Source organism: Lethenteron reissneri, chromosome 68 (assembly GCF_015708825.2).
Source record: "Lethenteron reissneri isolate LAM-NWPU_2019-01 chromosome 68, ASM1570882v1, whole genome shotgun sequence".
NCBI lineage: Eukaryota > Metazoa > Chordata > Hyperoartia > Petromyzontiformes > Petromyzontidae > Lethenteron > Lethenteron reissneri.
In genome coordinates, this window is record NC_083846.1 from 6,000,204 (window position 1) to 6,017,036 (window position 16,833).

At 47.1% G+C, this 16,833-nt stretch overlaps 1 protein-coding gene across 1 annotated transcript; it reads left to right on the forward strand.

Annotated features, from left to right (window-relative positions):
• Positions 1 to 694: 694 nt before the first annotated feature.
• On the forward strand, positions 695 to 14,924 carry LOC133360373 (DNA replication licensing factor mcm7-like). The gene is made up of 16 exons (XM_061579071.1): positions 695 to 865; positions 2,531 to 2,610; positions 3,246 to 3,410; positions 3,757 to 3,878; positions 4,414 to 4,594; positions 5,506 to 5,643; positions 6,311 to 6,460; positions 6,914 to 7,028; positions 7,563 to 7,694; positions 8,576 to 8,659; positions 9,373 to 9,584; positions 10,206 to 10,387; positions 11,152 to 11,235; positions 11,684 to 11,852; positions 12,433 to 12,542; positions 13,177 to 14,924. The coding sequence occupies exons 1-16, from the start codon at positions 835 to 837 to the stop codon at positions 13,385 to 13,387; spliced, it is 2,166 nt and encodes a 721-aa protein (XP_061435055.1). The 5' UTR covers positions 695 to 834; the 3' UTR covers positions 13,388 to 14,924.
• The last annotated feature ends 1,909 nt before the right edge of the window (positions 14,925 to 16,833 follow it).

Below are 16,833 nucleotides of genomic sequence, written 5' to 3' on the forward strand. Positions count from 1 at the left end.
AAGAAGCATGATAAAATGAATGGTAACATGACTTTCGCTTTCAACACTGGCCAACATAATCGTTCATCGCACTACTTTTAGCGGGACTATGCTACATTATATACACACATTATTGCTTCTTTCGGTAAAGTCACGTAGGTAAAAGTAATAAATACATATAATAGGAGTAAAAATTAAATAAAAATATTAGTCCTCTATTATTTTAAAGAAAAAAATTCTTAAATAATAAAATTACTGTTTCATTCCTATTTTATTTTCATTATTATTTTTTTTATTACTTATTTTATACCTACGTGACTTTACCGAAAAAAACCTAAGAGCACTTATACAAGTTTAACTTTTTGACCCCACCCCTAGCTTCAAAGCTCATGGGGTTTCTCCAGGATAAATACTGATTCTAACGGGACAAATGTTTGGTGCTGTTAATACCAAACGCGCTGCGGTTTCATTGGCCCTGTCTCGCTCGCCGTATTACGCAAGTGGAGGGGGGGGATACAATTAAAAGTTCCAAGTGTCGAAATATTTTCCACAAAAAATAAATACGAGGACAAACATAATTGCGACGTTTCATATAGGTGTACACAACATTTTCTAATCAAAACACAACATTTTGTTAAGTACAAATCTTAATTCCCGCTGACTTCAACCCCCCCCCTCCAACCTGACACTTGGAATCGCCACCAACGTCACGTGACGATATTTTCGCGCCAAAAAAAGCGCGGGAAAGTTGCGGCCTGATCGGCGAGTCCAGAGATCGGTTTCCTTTTCGTGGCGGCGCGGGACATCAATTCGCTCGCTAAACTAAACAAGCCAAGCGCTGTTCGTTGCAAAGAGATGGCGCCTAAAGACTACGCTACTGAGAAAGGTAAATTGCTTGCTTTTTGCGCTGTGCGTCTCGAGTCTTACTTTAATCGTCATGAACCGTCATCGATCCACTGCTGGATGAAGGCCTCCCTAAATCCGCCACCATCTCCAGCATTCAATCTAGATTTGAAGTACATATCCATCGATACGGTGCAATAGTCCCCCCAGCATGCCAGGTGACGATGTAATCGCTGCGTCTCCACGATGAACACCCTCCTAAGCGGTTCCTTAATTAACTTTACAAGTCGATTTGTCTCTCTCGCGCTCACCTCATCGCTTTCATAGCCACCCCTAAAGATGCAAATGCAGCGTTGTCACAATGGACGAGTCTATCCACAGGACAATCAAGCGTGTTACGCGTACGTGTCCTTTGTCAATCGACTGCTGGATGAGGGCATTCTCCACTCTGTGACGATCGCAGAGGTTATTTGTCCGTACTTCAGCCATTATCGTACATACTCTTAGGGGTGTTTTTCCGGTAAAGTCACGTAGGAAAAAATAAATAATAGAAATAAAATAATAAATCACGACGTTTCGGAGGCAACACAAACTTCCTTCATCAGGTGTTAAAAAGGCACAGCAAAATAATTGTATTGGGAGTTATTTGTGATGGGGCATTAATATATTATAGTACATTATTTGATTGGTCAAGCCAGGCAGAGTACATGGGAGCATAGCAGTAGGGTACAACAACGGGGTTTTGCTGTCCTGGCCTCCGCAGCCTGTAACAACAACAACCTGTTCCATGCATGGTGGTCACTCATTCGAGTCTCTTTGGAGGCGCTCTGTCCACGATGAAGCTTCTGAGTTTACCCGTCCATATTGGACGTCTGTGAACAAAGAGCTTAATAGCTCATCGGATTCCTCCAGTGTATATATTTTTAAACAATTTGTTTCGGGTCCATTCTTGCGTATGGTGACATGTTCGGGAGCTAAATGTCAACTTCGAGGCCTGCTGGTCACGAGAGGCCTTCAGGGTGGAAGAGTTCGTGTAGTATTTGTGGTATTATTGTACTCTTTGGTTCTTTAGCTAAAGTCACGTAGGTATACAATAAAATAAAACAGTTTAACCTACGTAACTTTACCGAAAGAACCAAAGAGTATGGATTCCTGCAGTCACGAAAGCTTCAAATCAAGTTTGGTATTATTGTGTATGGTCGGTCCATAGTTTTAGGTACATGGCCACAATCGCACACTACTGAGACTTGTGTTTAAGTTTCCTTTTACGAAGAGATGCGGCGTATCGGCCTGTTCATGTCCTGGTGCGTGCGCTCGATGGTTTTGACACCATTGTGTTGTTGGAGTTTCGGGGAAATTTGGTTCTCGGCTCAAACTACGTTTCCTAATAACGTCAATTTTGTGTTTAAAGAAACAAACAAATTAAAATGTTTGAGCTTCCTCTCCAGGCAGCTTGCGTTGTTAAATGCAAAGTAAAAGATGTAGTTTTTCCACAGGTGGCGGTTTTACTGTTAAAGTTCATCTTCGGCTGTCTCCGCGAACTCGATATTTTCAACCACACCCCATTATTATTAAAATAAATAATGAAAATATTTTGCTGGTTAATGAACTAATCTTCCCACTTGTGTAGGAGGTTCTACCTTGGGCTATATGTTGTGCCAGGTTCGGTGACATTCAGACTGTGTGTGTTGTGTTTGTGTGGGCACAGACACCTGCAAAAAGTTCCTGCAAGAGTTTTACAAGGATGATGGTCTGGGCAAGAAGCAGTTCAAGTATGGTGAGCAGCTGGTAAGAGAGGCATCTTCAGAACGTTTCGTCACATGTCCTTGGAAGAGAAGTGTGTGCGATGTGTCAACATCGCCGCTGGCGTGGTACTGGCCAATCACCTCGTCTACCATGTCGGCCTTCATAGGTGCTCGCTAACAGCACTTGCCACAGCAGTCTGTTTAGGCTACACGGGGCAGCTTTGTCTTTGTCTCACTCGTGGTGCCAGACTTAACTGAGGGGAGCTTACCGATCTAATTGTCACATGGTGTGTGTGTGTGTGTTTTTCATGGCCAAGAAATGAAATTGGGTTTCTGAACCTATTTGGCAAACTTACCGGGCATCACTTTTTGTTTTGCAAATTTTTATTTTGGGGGTAGAGTAGAGTGGTGGCGTGGTGGTTAGTGCACTGCGCTACAGTACTGGCGAACCAAATTCAATTCCTGCCAACGGCTAACGTCAGTCGAGAGTCGTATCGGAATCTTTTCTCAGACCTTCCTGAGCTCGACTCAACCTTTTGAAAAGGGTGCCTCTTGCAGTGTTGTGACAAAGATCGTAAAGGCAGCTGGGCCATGTGTGGTGTCCCTCACACCACCACATCTTGTGCCACACCTGCCCCGACATACCGCCAATGGATAAACTTTTATCCTTGCGCGCAGGTGCATCTGGCTCAGCGCGAGCAGGTGTCTCTCTGCATCGACCTGGATGACCTTGCGGAGTTGGAGCCAGAGCTGGCTGAGCACGTTGTGGAAAACGCGCGCCGCTACGCCGCGCTCTTCGCGGACGCTGTGAGCGAGCTGCTGCCCGAGTACCGCCAGGGAGAGGTGAGTGCAGGGGGGCTTTTCCCACCAGTTGTGAACAGCTGTGATGCAGTGGTGAGTGCATTGTGCTATGAGCCCAGCGACCTTAGTTTTTATTCTTGGTAACGGCTAGCTCACATCAGCGGCGAGATATATCTTAACCGGTCCCTTCACCAACCTCTGTTGAAGTTGAGTGAAACAACCCCCGCATTTTTTGGGAGGTATTCATCCTTCAGAGTGATTGACAAGTGAAGAATCTCAATGGGCTACCCGCCATTTGTTATTTAATAGGTGTTTGCCAACTACACTTGCGCCAGTGGGAGCTCTCACCGAGTCTGTGCATCGCTCTGGCTTGCTCTTATCCCTGCAGCCAGTTCAGAAGGACGCGCTGGACGTTTACATCGAGCACCGGCTCATGCTGCAGAATCGGCATGGAGACGCGGATGCACACGACCCCAAGAACCAGTACCCACCGGAGCTGATGCGGCGCTTGTACGCACACACACACACGCATATACACATTTGTTTTCATGCTCGCTCAAAGGCAAACATGTCTTGTCATTGTGATTACTGTCACCATCGTTTTCTTTATTGTTTGGAGGAATTGCAATGTCCTTGAAATACTGGATTAAATTCACTGTCTCTACCCACACTATTTTGAGGATACATGCCATATCATTATCATTGTTTTGATAGAATAAAATACATTTCAAAAGTAGATATTAGGTACCAACCACTGCACTGTCCATTAATATTTGTGTGTAAACTGTGTGTGTCTCAACATTGCGTGTGTACGTGTGTGAACATTCTGTGCGTGCTGTGTGGTTATGAATGTGCCGTGTGTGTGTGAACTTACCTTGTGTGTATAAGCGTGCCCTGTGTGAACCATGCCCTGTAAACATGCTGTATGTGCGCGTAAACGTGCCACACGTGTGACTGTGCCCTGCATGTGCATGTGTAAACTGTGCTGTGCGTGTCAACGTGCCTTGTGTGTGTGTGTGAATCATGTGTCTGTGCGCTCCGGCAGTGAGCTGTACTTCAAGGCGCCCGGCACGTTGAAGCCGCTGAGCGTGCGTGATGTGAAGGCCAACCGCATCGGGGAGCTCGTGACGGTGCGCGGCGTGGTGACACGCGCCACCGAGGTCAAGCCCATGATGGTGGTGGCCACCTACACCTGCGATCAGTGTGGCGCCGAAACCTACCAACCGGTAACATCCCGACTCTGTGCTTACACCTTTGTCCGTTGTAATTCTTTGTCGATTTGAGCAGCATGAAAAATAGAGCAGGGGGCGCTTCAAGCAATTGATTCCTTGACCTTAAATCGGAAAAATCTAAACATTTGGAATAAATGACCTCACCACTATTCCCATTTGTGCCGCTGGACTGGAGGTGTTTGACGGGGATTTTTGACGTGACGTAATTTGGCATTGTCACCCGTATCGCGCAGGGCATTGCTTGTAGGGAGTTTCCCACCTTCGGGAAACAGAATATGGGGTTGGCCTCCATTTAAATAATCTTCCACAATAAAAGTACAGGCAATCCCTGGGTGACAGAAGGGTTAGGTTCCCGAGAAACGATTCGTAACCCGAATTTTCCGTATGTCGGAAACTGAACAATTTTCCCCCAAAATCAAGATAAAATCCCATAGCTGGATATAGTTGTGCTTCCCCTACTGTTTTCTCTCAGTACTGTATTGCGCTGTCATCAGTTTTCTATCGCTACCTCCATTGTATCGCTGCACTTCCTATAATTCTTTCATTTCATCAAATATGTACCCTAACACTAACCATTATTAAACTAATGGAACATATACTGTATTCAATTGTTTATGAATATCACAAAAATGTAATATTAATTGTTAACAGAAAGCAGTCACTTATGAATGTTTGTTTACCGTGCATTCATTAGGCAAGCCCTAGACTTTCAAACATACACACACAGACAAAGGTGGAGTAGGCTCATCTACACATACACACGCAGTACATACAGTAAATAACTCGTGAAATAGACTTAATATGAAGCAAACTAGCGGATATACGACGTTGCACTGCGTGCACGTTTTGAGCGTTGCGCAAACGTCACCCGCATGGCCTACCGTCCTTTGCTACCACGCGGGCAGATCGCGTCCACCTCCTTCATGCCGCTGGCGCTGTGCCCAAGCCGCGACTGCCAGACCAACAAGTCCGGGGGACGACTCTACCTGCAGAGCCGCGGCTCCAAGTTCGTCAAGTTCCAGGAGCTCAAGATACAGGAGCACGTACGTGACCGCCACACGACAGCATCTGCAGTTTGGGTTTACGTTAGGCAGAAAGTGTTTTTCGCGAATTTACCGCGGGCGGATATATACAGCGCCCCCCGCATATCATCGTCGGCCACGGTAAATTGGTCCTGGAAGAAGCGACTCCGTAGGCGGTCACTGTCGCACGATCCTGTAACAATCCAGCATACAAGCTGTGTGCTTTGACAGTACATGAGGTTCTGGTTATGTTAGGATGTACAGAGTGTTCTCGAAATAATTTGGACATGTGTACCCATGTTGAGTTGGCCCAGTATTTCCAGTTCACACCATTGTTTGTATGGATAGATTGCTTCCTTGGTAGATGGCAATGAAGTTTATGCCCCTGCATTAGCACCCACCCCCTGCGCCAGTTAAGACACTGAGATCATGTTGAGTCTGTTTGGACGCAAGTATCAAAGTATCACCTCTCATTTCGTTTGGCCAGTGATGGTAATTGTTTTGGCGAGGACCACTCACACAGCGCAGCATCTGTTGACATCTCTTGGGGTGGTACTTGTTTTGATGCAAGTTGTTAAATCACTACATAACTACGCTACACTCCCTCCCCTATTCTGCTCTCCCCCCATGTCTTCACATTTCCCCCATCCGTGTCTTCATGTCTCCCCCCACGCACCCCACCGTGCAGAGCGACCAGGTTCCCGTGGGCTCCATCCCGCGTGCCATGACGGTGTGCGTGCGCGGAGAGAACACGCGTCTTGCTCAGCCCGGTGACCACATCTCCATTACCGGCATCTTCCTCCCCGTACTCAAGCAGGGCTTCCGTGCCATGCAGCAGGTGACAGCATTTCTGATTTAAAGGTCCCCTCGTCGTACGGCAGAAAATTTGATCGGAGGTCGTCGCATTGCGGGCTATTTGGTCAGAGGCGGAATGGCTCACGTGGTTCGTAATGTCCGTATCGGAGACAATGAGCTGGCACTCCTGAGATCTACGTCGTCACGTGCGATAATATCTCGCGATGTTGCATGTTATGCTCTGTGTGACATTTCATTGTGCGGCCAAGTTAATACTTTCCAAGACAAACACGTGTTCAAAGTGTTACGTAACCACGCATGATTATTCCTCGCTTGCTTTTGACAAGTTTCATCCGTGTGTCGCCCAGTCATCGTCACCCTCCATTGCGGTGGCTGCCCGATTATATTTCACAAAATCCCACGAAGCCGTTCGGCCTGACCTAGGGACTCATCCTGACCCTAGTGACCCCTGGCCGTCTCCCGTGCTGTCCTCCAGGGGCTGCTGTCGGAGACGTTTCTGGAGGCGCACCGCGTTGTCAAGATGAACAAAACCGAGGACAACGAGCTCGACGTGGAGGAGCTGTCGGAGAGCGAGCTGAGGCAGATCACGGGTAAGCCAGGGATTTCTCTCCTTTCGTTTTTTAGTCGTTTTCACCACCGTCTTCCCCGATCGCGCCTTCGGTGTCAAGTTGTGACGAAGACGTGCGGAAGCGGAAGTAGAGCAAGCCGAGAGGGGAAAAGTGAAAGACGACATGTTATGCACGCGCTCACCTGCGTTGACTCCGGAGTGGGTTTGTCTTTGTGGGAACGGCAGCGTAACGGTTTAGCGCGATGCGCTACGAACACAAGCACCCAAGTTCGATTCCTGCTCATGGCCAACGCCAGTGACGATTATCTGAACCGGTCATGGTCCTTCCCTGGGTCGACTCGGCCTCAAATGAGTACCTGGTGCAGTGTAAGCAAAGGAAGTTGGGCGTGGCACTGGCCACCATCCCCTTGTGTGCCATGCCGGTCTTCATAGGTGCTGCTCGCTTAACAGCACTCGCCCAAAAAATTTTGTCACTGCTTACAAAAGGGGATCTTTGTCTCTTGTACGTGTGGTGAGCGCTCTCCGGCACTAACCTATGGCGTTCGTGACGCAACAGAGGAAGATTTCTACGAGAAGTTGGCGGCATCTATCGCGCCCGAGATCTACGGGCACGAGGACGTGAAGAAAGCGCTGCTGCTGCTCCTCGTGGGTGGCGTAGACCGCTCCCCACGCGGCATGAGAATCCGAGGTGTGACCCCCCCCCCTCCCAGCCATCTCCTCCCTTCTCTGCTCACCTCTTCCCACCTCTGATTAGCACGGCTGACTACCTACGATGCTAAATAAGTTCAACCTACACACGGTTCAACATACATACCTCTCTCCCGGTGGTGCCTCCCCGGTCTCCTGCCAAAGCAGGTCAATCACAGCTGTGATTGTATCACGAGCAGGGTTGCCGCGATGTGACGATATCGTGATAAGTCGTTCGATATGAGATTCGCAATAATCGTTTAGTTTGTTTGCTAAATATTTTTTAGTCATGATTATCGTTGCTTGTTGTAATTACTTCACGAAATATTTCTGAAATAAACAATAGTTGAAATAAAATAAGAAATAGCTATTACACATGAAATTAATGCAGTGCAAAACATGGGAGAATATTAATAGGTGACATGGGGTTTATACGAATTTATCGCTGTTATGGTTCATTTAATTTATTCCTATGTGACGGACAACATTTGCTTTGTTAGGGATACAGATTGCAAAGTTGCCATAACTAGAAGTCTTGCAGCAGGCTTATGTTGTGTGAACTTCAGTGGAATAACTTTCAAGTAATCGTTATTTGTGCTGTAACTACAACAAAGCACACAAAAATACAATAAAAATGCTAAACAGCAATTACAGATTTATGGGAAACTGAAAACTCACAATCGTCGTATTGTGAAAATTTTTTCATTGCGGAAACCCGACTTTACCTCTTCGTTTGAAAGCCCTGGGTGGTATTGCTGATGATGCAAGAGTGTCCGTGCATGAACATCACTTGCCAGCTTTCAAATGGTGCCCGCCGATGGCCCGTGCCACTGCGGTGCATTGTGGTTAACAGGAGTGTGTCTCGCCGTGTGTTTCCTAAAGGGAATATCAACATCTGCCTGATGGGAGATCCCGGTGTGGCCAAGTCGCAGCTGCTCTGTTACATCGATCGACTCGCCCCCAGAAGTACGTGCACAGTCGCACAAACACCTTCCTCTGGCATACATTGATAATGTGTATGTTTGTCTTTGTGTAATTGTGTTTGTATGTAGTGTAAGTGGTTAGTGCATTGCGATTTTCGATTCCCGCTCACGACCAATAATAGTGGTGAATATTTGAACTGGTCCAAGGCTTTTCTTAGGTCGACGCAGCCTTAAATGAGTACCTATTGTCGAGTGTAAATATCACCGCTTGGGATACATATGCAGCCGAGCGTGATGCTAACCACTCATCCCCACGTGTGCCGTCCCGGGCTTAAGAGGCGCTCGATAACAGCACTTGCCTCAACAGTCTGCACCACCGATTAGCATGGTTGGCTACTAATGGTGCGAAAGAAGTTCATCATACATATAGGGGGGGATCTTGGTATTTGTACCCAAAACTCCTATACCACTGCAACAATTTAAAGGAAAAATTGGAAATATACTTGCAACTTACCTCGTGTAGCGTAGCAACATAATAACGTTGCCCCCTACGGCAATACTACTGCAGACGATACTCGCCTGCAAAACATAGCGCCTTAACAATATCCTTTGTGCTCATGAATGAATGGCGCAATGACAAAATATACACAACTACAAAATGACGAGCAACCGCCACGAACCCTTGCGTGCGCCCGGTAAAGTGCGTGTTTGCGCGCGCGTGCCTTCCTCTTGTGCGCGCGTGTGCAACCCTTGCAGGCCAGTACACGACGGGGCGTGGCTCGTCGGGCGTGGGGCTGACGGCGGCCGTGCTGCAGGACCCACTCACGGGGGAGATGACGCTGGAGGGCGGCGCTCTGGTCCTCGCCGACCACGGGGTCTGCTGCATCGACGAGTTCGACAAGATGGCCGACAGCGACCGCACCTCTATCCACGAGGTCATGGAGCAGCAGACTATCTCCATCGCCAAGGTGACTTGGGGAGGGGAGGGTTAGGGGCTTCGACCCGGTAGCGAGGTGTTAACTACCTCGCTTGGTATGCAGGAGATCGTGGGTTCGATCCCGACCCTGATGCCTGCTGTACATTTGGAGTTTACGTGTCTCTTTCCCCGTGGTCGTGTGGATTTTTCTTTGGGTCCTCCGTTGTTTCTCTCCACATTTAGAATCGACGTGCGTTTAGAGAGTGGGCCTTACCTGGTAAAATTAGTTTAGTTTAGCTTACACACGGCGCTCTGCGCCGGTGGTGGAGGCTGAACGGGAGCGGCGGGGCGCGCGAGTCGAATCGACGATTGCGTTTGGCAGGCATTAGTGTCAATCAAATGTCTTTCTCGATGTTCAGCTTAGACCAGGGTTCTTCAACTGGTGGGATATGGCAGTGGGGGGGGGGGGGGTATTCTGTTGCAGTCGCTGACTGGGGATAAAGGTACAAAACAGTATTTACAGACATGGAAGACAAACACATTGGAGAGCGTAACAATCCACGTGTGTGCACGATTTTTCCGGACTCGTTTTGTAAAAATCTGCTCATCACCTCATCCCGCCCTCTTAATTATTATTTCCCTCTTTTCTCTCCACCGCGGGTCCGTCACCCAGGCTGGCATCATGACGAGCCTTAACGCGCGCTGCTCTATCCTGGCGGCCGCTAACCCCGCGTACGGCCGCTACAACCCCAAGAAGTCTGTGGAGCAGAACGTGCAGCTGCCCGCGGCGCTGCTCTCTCGCTTCGACCTCCTGTGGCTCATCCAGGACAAGCCCGACCGCGACAACGACATCCGGTGAGTTGTGGGTTTTAGTTTAGGCGAGTGAGCAGTTTGGTTAAGAGTTGACGAGGTGGCTCGGAGGTGAGAGCGCTAAGCTGACACCGCTGATATCCTAGGTACGAATCCAGGCAGCTCATCGGTTAAATCGGGTCGTCAAGCATAGTGAAGTGATGGTCTTAGCCCCGTCACCAATGACTGCAAAAAAATCTTCAAATTAACTTTGGTTCCGCATTTAATTTGGCTCAATTCCAGATGTGAGAGTTAAGAATATCAGTGACGGTCATCACAATCGTTATCGACAGTGACAGAGAAGGCGGCCTCTAATGTGTGGTCCAGAGGTCACTTGAAGGATTTGTTGAAGTAGCTCTGTGGTATTTTCTTCCCCGGGATCTTTTTGTTTAACACAGAGTTGCACTGCTTTGTGAGAGTTCTAAATTGATTATTTCTCAAAAAATTGGCTTTGTTAACACAATTTGGTAAAAATTGGGATAAAAGATCAAATATATGTTTTTTTTAAACTTCTCATTGAATCACATTCCCTGAAATAAATTCAGTATCTTAGCATTGCCAGCTCAGCCCTCGGAACTCTGAGCCACCCAGCCACCACCTTGATTACTAGTTGATGTATTGCATGTGAATGAGAGCGTGTGCGTGTATACACATTAGCACTTCGCACCTAGCCTGGCACGAGCATTTTGGTGATTTCATTCACTTCGTGGCGAATGGCGGCTGTTGTGTGCATGAGCGTGTAACCGTGTATGTGGATGTATGTTATACAGGCTGGCACAGCACATCACCTACGTGCACCAGCACTGCCACCAGCCGCCCTCCCAGCACACGCCACTCGACATGAAGCTCATGCGGTAAGAATCTGCTTTCTCCTCTTCTATTTGCTCGCTCGTTCAATCACCTGTGCATTCATTCACTTGCTCATCTACTCACTTACTTAGTAGCACATGTACTTATCCACTCACCCATACACTGACTCACCCACTCCCCAAAACAATAACTCATCTAGCCATTCATTGGCTCACTTACATATTCACTTGCTTGCTTACTCAACCATTGAGTCACAAGTGCTTATCTACCCATAGATCGCCCCACTCGCTTACCCCACCCATCTACCCGATGACCAACCCACCCTCTCGCCCAATGATTCATCCACTCACCCAATGACCCACGCACCCAATGACCTACCCGTGTGTACCCACGGATACACTTGCACACTGACCCACCTACTCGCCCAATCATTTGGATGGGTGGGTTTTACGACGGCGAGGATTTATTTTGTCTCGTGTGGTTTCTCGGCAGGCGCTACATTGCCTTGTGCCAGCGGCGGCAGCCGGCCGTGCCCGACACGCTGGCGGACTACATCACGGCGGCCTACGTGGAGATGCGCAAAGAGGCGCGCGTGAGCAAGGACACGACGTTCACGTCCGCGCGCACGCTGCTCGCCATCCTGCGGCTGTCCACCGCGCTGGTATGTGCGTGGTGTGTACACCGGCGCGTGACCATTTTAAATCCTGCATGTGCAGGTTTGCGTAAAAACACGCACTAACAAATGTGTGTTCTGTGTATTCTTGAGGTGTGTTTTTGTGTGTGTGTATATAGGCAGTTGGGTAGAGCAGTGAGCACTGGTTAGTGCGCTGCACTACGAACGAGTTAACCCGAGTTTGATTCATAATTGAGCTTTTTGGGTTAGATCACATAAATATATAAATGTGTCGTTAAAACCCGCCATCACCCGACACAGCCAATTAGTAAGGATTGTCACGTAAACAGAACTTGCCAATTCGTCACTAGTAAACCGAGTTCGATTCCCTGTTACGGCTAACATCGGCAGCAGGTGATATCTAAACCCTTCCTGGGCCCTCCCTTAGCTCGTTGGCATTAATTGAGTTACCTTGGTTCAGTGTGTAAAAACATCAGCGATGGAAACACAAAGTGGACGCAAGGGGCATTGTGCCGACCGCCCCCAGCCTCCTCATGCGGTGCTGTAGGCGCTGGCTCGCGGCGCTTGTCCCAACAGCCTGTGTGTACGCTGTCTGCGTGTGCTGCAGGCTCGGCTGCGTCTGGTGGACGTGGTGGAGAAGGAGGATGTGAACGAAGCCATGCGACTCATGGAGATGAGCAAGGACTCGCTCATCACCGACCGCGGGCAGCCGACCAGGTACCCAACCCAGTTCTCTTATCACCCACCCCGATGTGAGGGAAGTTGAAAGGCGAGAAGTGCGAGGAGAGAAGCCGAAAGAGAATGCCATAATAGAGGGTTTTTTGGGTTAGATCGCGTAAATATAAATGTGTTATTAAACCCGCCACCAATCAACACAGCCAATTGGTAAGGTTTGTCACGTAAACAGAAAATGTCAATTCGTTACTCGTACAGTACACCGATGTGTTGGAGAGTAAATGCACAACATTTACAATTGGGTATAACGACACATTAATAACCCAAAAAAACCTGTATTATGGATGATATTGTTTGCGAAAGCCTACATGTTAAAACAGAGAATGTGTTGTGATATGCAGTATGATGGTTGAACATGGTATGGTTCGGGTAGAGTCCTCAACATGGGTGGGAGAATCAATAACTGAGGTTCATTGGGAACGGTAGCTATGTGAGTATCGACAGACGGGTGATGAGGAGGTGACTGAATGCCAGTGAGCTAGTGACTTCACGTTGAATTCTCTCAATTATAGTCGCCCCTCACTGTCACGTGGGCAGTTAATTCTGAAGTTTCATCGACGTTGCTTTTGCCGTCATCGTTGCAACGAATGTGACTGTCGTGATGATACTCGCGCAGGACCCAGCGCCCGTCGGACGTCATCTTCAGCCTCATCCGGGAACTGGCGCCTGCCGACGGCACGAACCGTCGCGTGCGCTATGCCGAGGCTCTGTCGCGGTGCGTGTCGCGGGGGTTCACTCCGGCGCAGGTTCACACTGCGCTCGACGAGTACGAGGAGCTGAACGTGTGGCACGTGAACCAAGCGCGCACCGCCATCACCTTCATGTGAACCCGCCCGTCCGCTTCAACGTTGACACACGTACACACACAAACATACACTCTTATGATCGCATATAAATATGCGTGTAGTTGCCCGTGACAAAAATTGCGTGTTCATATTGGCAATCGCACAATGTCTGTTTTAGCGTATTTACAAAAAACATTAAAACCTTGTTGCCACGATGTAGTCTACCTAAACAAATGGAAAAAAGAGGTAACTTGTCAACTATAAATTATGGAGGAGGTAAATCGTTAAAGCCCCTATTGAATACCACTTGCCATTTTATATCCACGTTCAAGAATCGCACCCAGGTTTTCAAGATCGTAGTGCAGTGCTTAAACCACTGCAACACCAATCCCAAACACTCTTTTAACAATTATGTAAACAAAAGTTTGATTCCAGGTCCCCAACTTTATTCATGATAGTTTTCAAATTGATTATGCTTAAGGAACTGGTTATCAATCTGATGCAATCTTCCGAGCAAAAAGAACGATTATCACGGTTGTACGTAGGTTGAACTTCTTTCGCACCGTATGTAGCCAACCTTGCTAATCAGAGGTGCGTGGGGGTGGGGAACAACAAACGAAACACAACAATCGCTTCTAAAGAAATGGGTTTTAAATCTAGATTCACAAGTGCATAGCTCCAGTGACTTCCTAATATCAGTTGGCTACCTACGATGCGAAAGAAGTTCAACATACATACAAGTACAGACTAAAATCCTATTCTGTAGTGTTATTAATCCTGCCTTGCTTCATCATGAAACATGGTTTGTAAGGTAATGTGTGTAGGCTAAAATGTGTACTTCACTTGTCAGTGTTGTACACGTTTGCTTTTCACTATCGGTTAGTTTTTCTACCCCAGTACGTGTGAATAAAAATTGTTCGTGATTCGCACCTACATGTTGTTAATCGTTGCGATCATCATCAGCCGTGATCAATCCACTACTCAATGTCGGCCACCCCAAGCCATCGCTATCTCTCAGGTTCCTGCGATTGAAACAGTCCATCTGGCACCTTGTACATGAGCTAATTTCATCGCTCCACTATCTCTGCGTTGGACGTCCTTTTCCGGTGCGTTCCCTCCTCTGGCTGCCACTCCATCATTAGTCTTTGCCACCGGCCATCAATCCCTTACAGCTGTGTCCCCTGCCCAAGCCCCCTTGCGTTTCTTAAGTTAAAGTGAACATCCACGCTCTCTTCTCTCTGTAATTCACAGCGTACATTTCTCCACGCTGCTTTATATAGCTTTCATTTTTCAATTGTATTCATGAATGTCCTTTTTTAATGTACCACAATTAATACAACTTTGAACGCGCAGCATTCTGGTTACCATATTTCACTGCTCTCAAGATAGGCTATGTGCCCTCTGTTTGGTTGTGTTCTTTTTGCTAGAAAGCTATGTTGATGACTGGTGTGGTTTATTCAGTCTGGTTTAAAATGTGTTACAAGGTTCACTTGTGATAATAGTTTGTGATGCATGGCTTGTAAGGGGCCATCCATTTAGTACGTACGCATGGAGGGTGAGGGGGGGTTAACCCAAATGCGTATGCTTTGCGTATGGGGGGGTCTACTGACAATGTACCTACGCATAGGAAACGGGGGGAAGGGGGGGTTGAAGTCTCGATAATTTGTCTACATTGGCCTTCAAATTAGTCCACCGCCAGACTATCTGTTTGCTTAAACACGTTATTAATCCTTGATCGTTTCTGCGTGGATTAAATATCGGTCTGTATAGGATTCAGGGGGGGGGTGCGTCAAGCTTACATACGCAGGTGGAGGGAGGTGTGTAAAGAGTACGCGTGCGTACAGGGAGGTGGGGGGTTAAGTTTTTACAGATTTTTGCGTACATAATAAATGGATGGCCCCTAATGCAGTTACCTGGTCCAGTTTAGTATTGCAGCAGATGTAATCCTCTGAATGTTACGTTTCCTGTTTGAATAAAGTGCTCTTTCAATTGTTACTTGTCATGTAATTATTTTTTTTACCAAATGCAACTTTAAAAGACGATTTTAATTTGGCATGTCAAATTGCGACTGCATCTCTTATGTTTTGTGACTCCTTTTCAGGAGGGTCCTGCCAAGTTTTTTTTACCAGGGGATCATGATTGCTATGTAGAAGTACCGCTGAGTAATTCGCTGGTAGTTTTTTTTGTTTCAAATTTGACGTTCGGACCATAACACGCATTGCCCTACTTTGCAAATGATGTCACGGGATCACTCACGAGCGCTGTGACAACGCGTGGGTTTTTGTATGGTTATTTGCCCGTAGTAATGATTCAACCTGCAACAAGGGGAACATGCGCTATCATACGGACCCTGATGCGCAGAACTTGCATTGAGTTAATTTCGTTCCTAGATTCTCCCTCGCTGCAGGAGGATCAAAGGATCAAATATATTTTCTATACTATTTAAGGAGATTGAAACGAATGCAATACCATTCTGAAATAAAATTTCAACAATACAGTTCGCGCCCCGGTAGTTTAAGGTTGCATGGGGTGGGTATATACAGCTGCTGCAATTTATACATTCAAATAAACTCGAAATTTGGACGATATTTATCCAAGCCAGTAGGCAGAAATTTTTCGTCGTGTCTCCCACAATTCAGGTTGGGTCTATGCATGATTATCTCGTGGCTTGTAACTGATCTGAGTTAATGTTAATACTCGCCAAAAGTGAAGGGAAGATAACATGGAGAGGAATGTAGGTTTAAATACCAAGAAATTACGGTGGAAATGAAAGAGATAGGCACGTATTCGTTAAAACGTGGCCAGGCGTGTTACGTCACCTGGGATCCTTGCGATGATGGCTTTTGAATCTTGACTCCTTAAAACAAATCTAAGCAGCTACAGAACTTCTAAACTGATGTTTTTACGTGCATACCCGTGAGCGCTCGAAGGCCGTACCACAAAGAAGATTAGAAGGTATACGAAATATGATAATTGTTTTTTTTATCTGGCAACAAAACTGACACCTTTTTTTACAAGGAGTCATGTTTGCATTGGCCACAATACCTGCGGTCGGAATGCAAACAAAAAACTACTCTGATAATGTCCTTGAAATTGATTGGTCCACACGCCGAAAGGCGTCATCTGGTCCAACACCATGTGAGACTAGGCTCTAAGAAAAGCTGTCTTGGGTGTGGACCAATCAATTTCAAGGACAGTGCATACATTATCAGAGTTGTGTTTTTGGTTTGCATTCTGACCGCAGGTATTGTGGTCAATGCAAACATGACTCATTGTAAAAAAGCTGTCAGTTTTTTTGCCAGATAAAAGGGTAATAAAACAATTATCATATTTTTCTACTGGCAAAGGAGGTTCCAATGGAGGTATACGAAACTTAACAGTTTTTTCTCGTTCTGTCGTCATCTTTGTCTCACCTCAATGCCACGGATTGGGGTTTAAATTCACGTGCCCGCCAACAGGGGGAGTGCACAGGGCTTAATACCCACAAA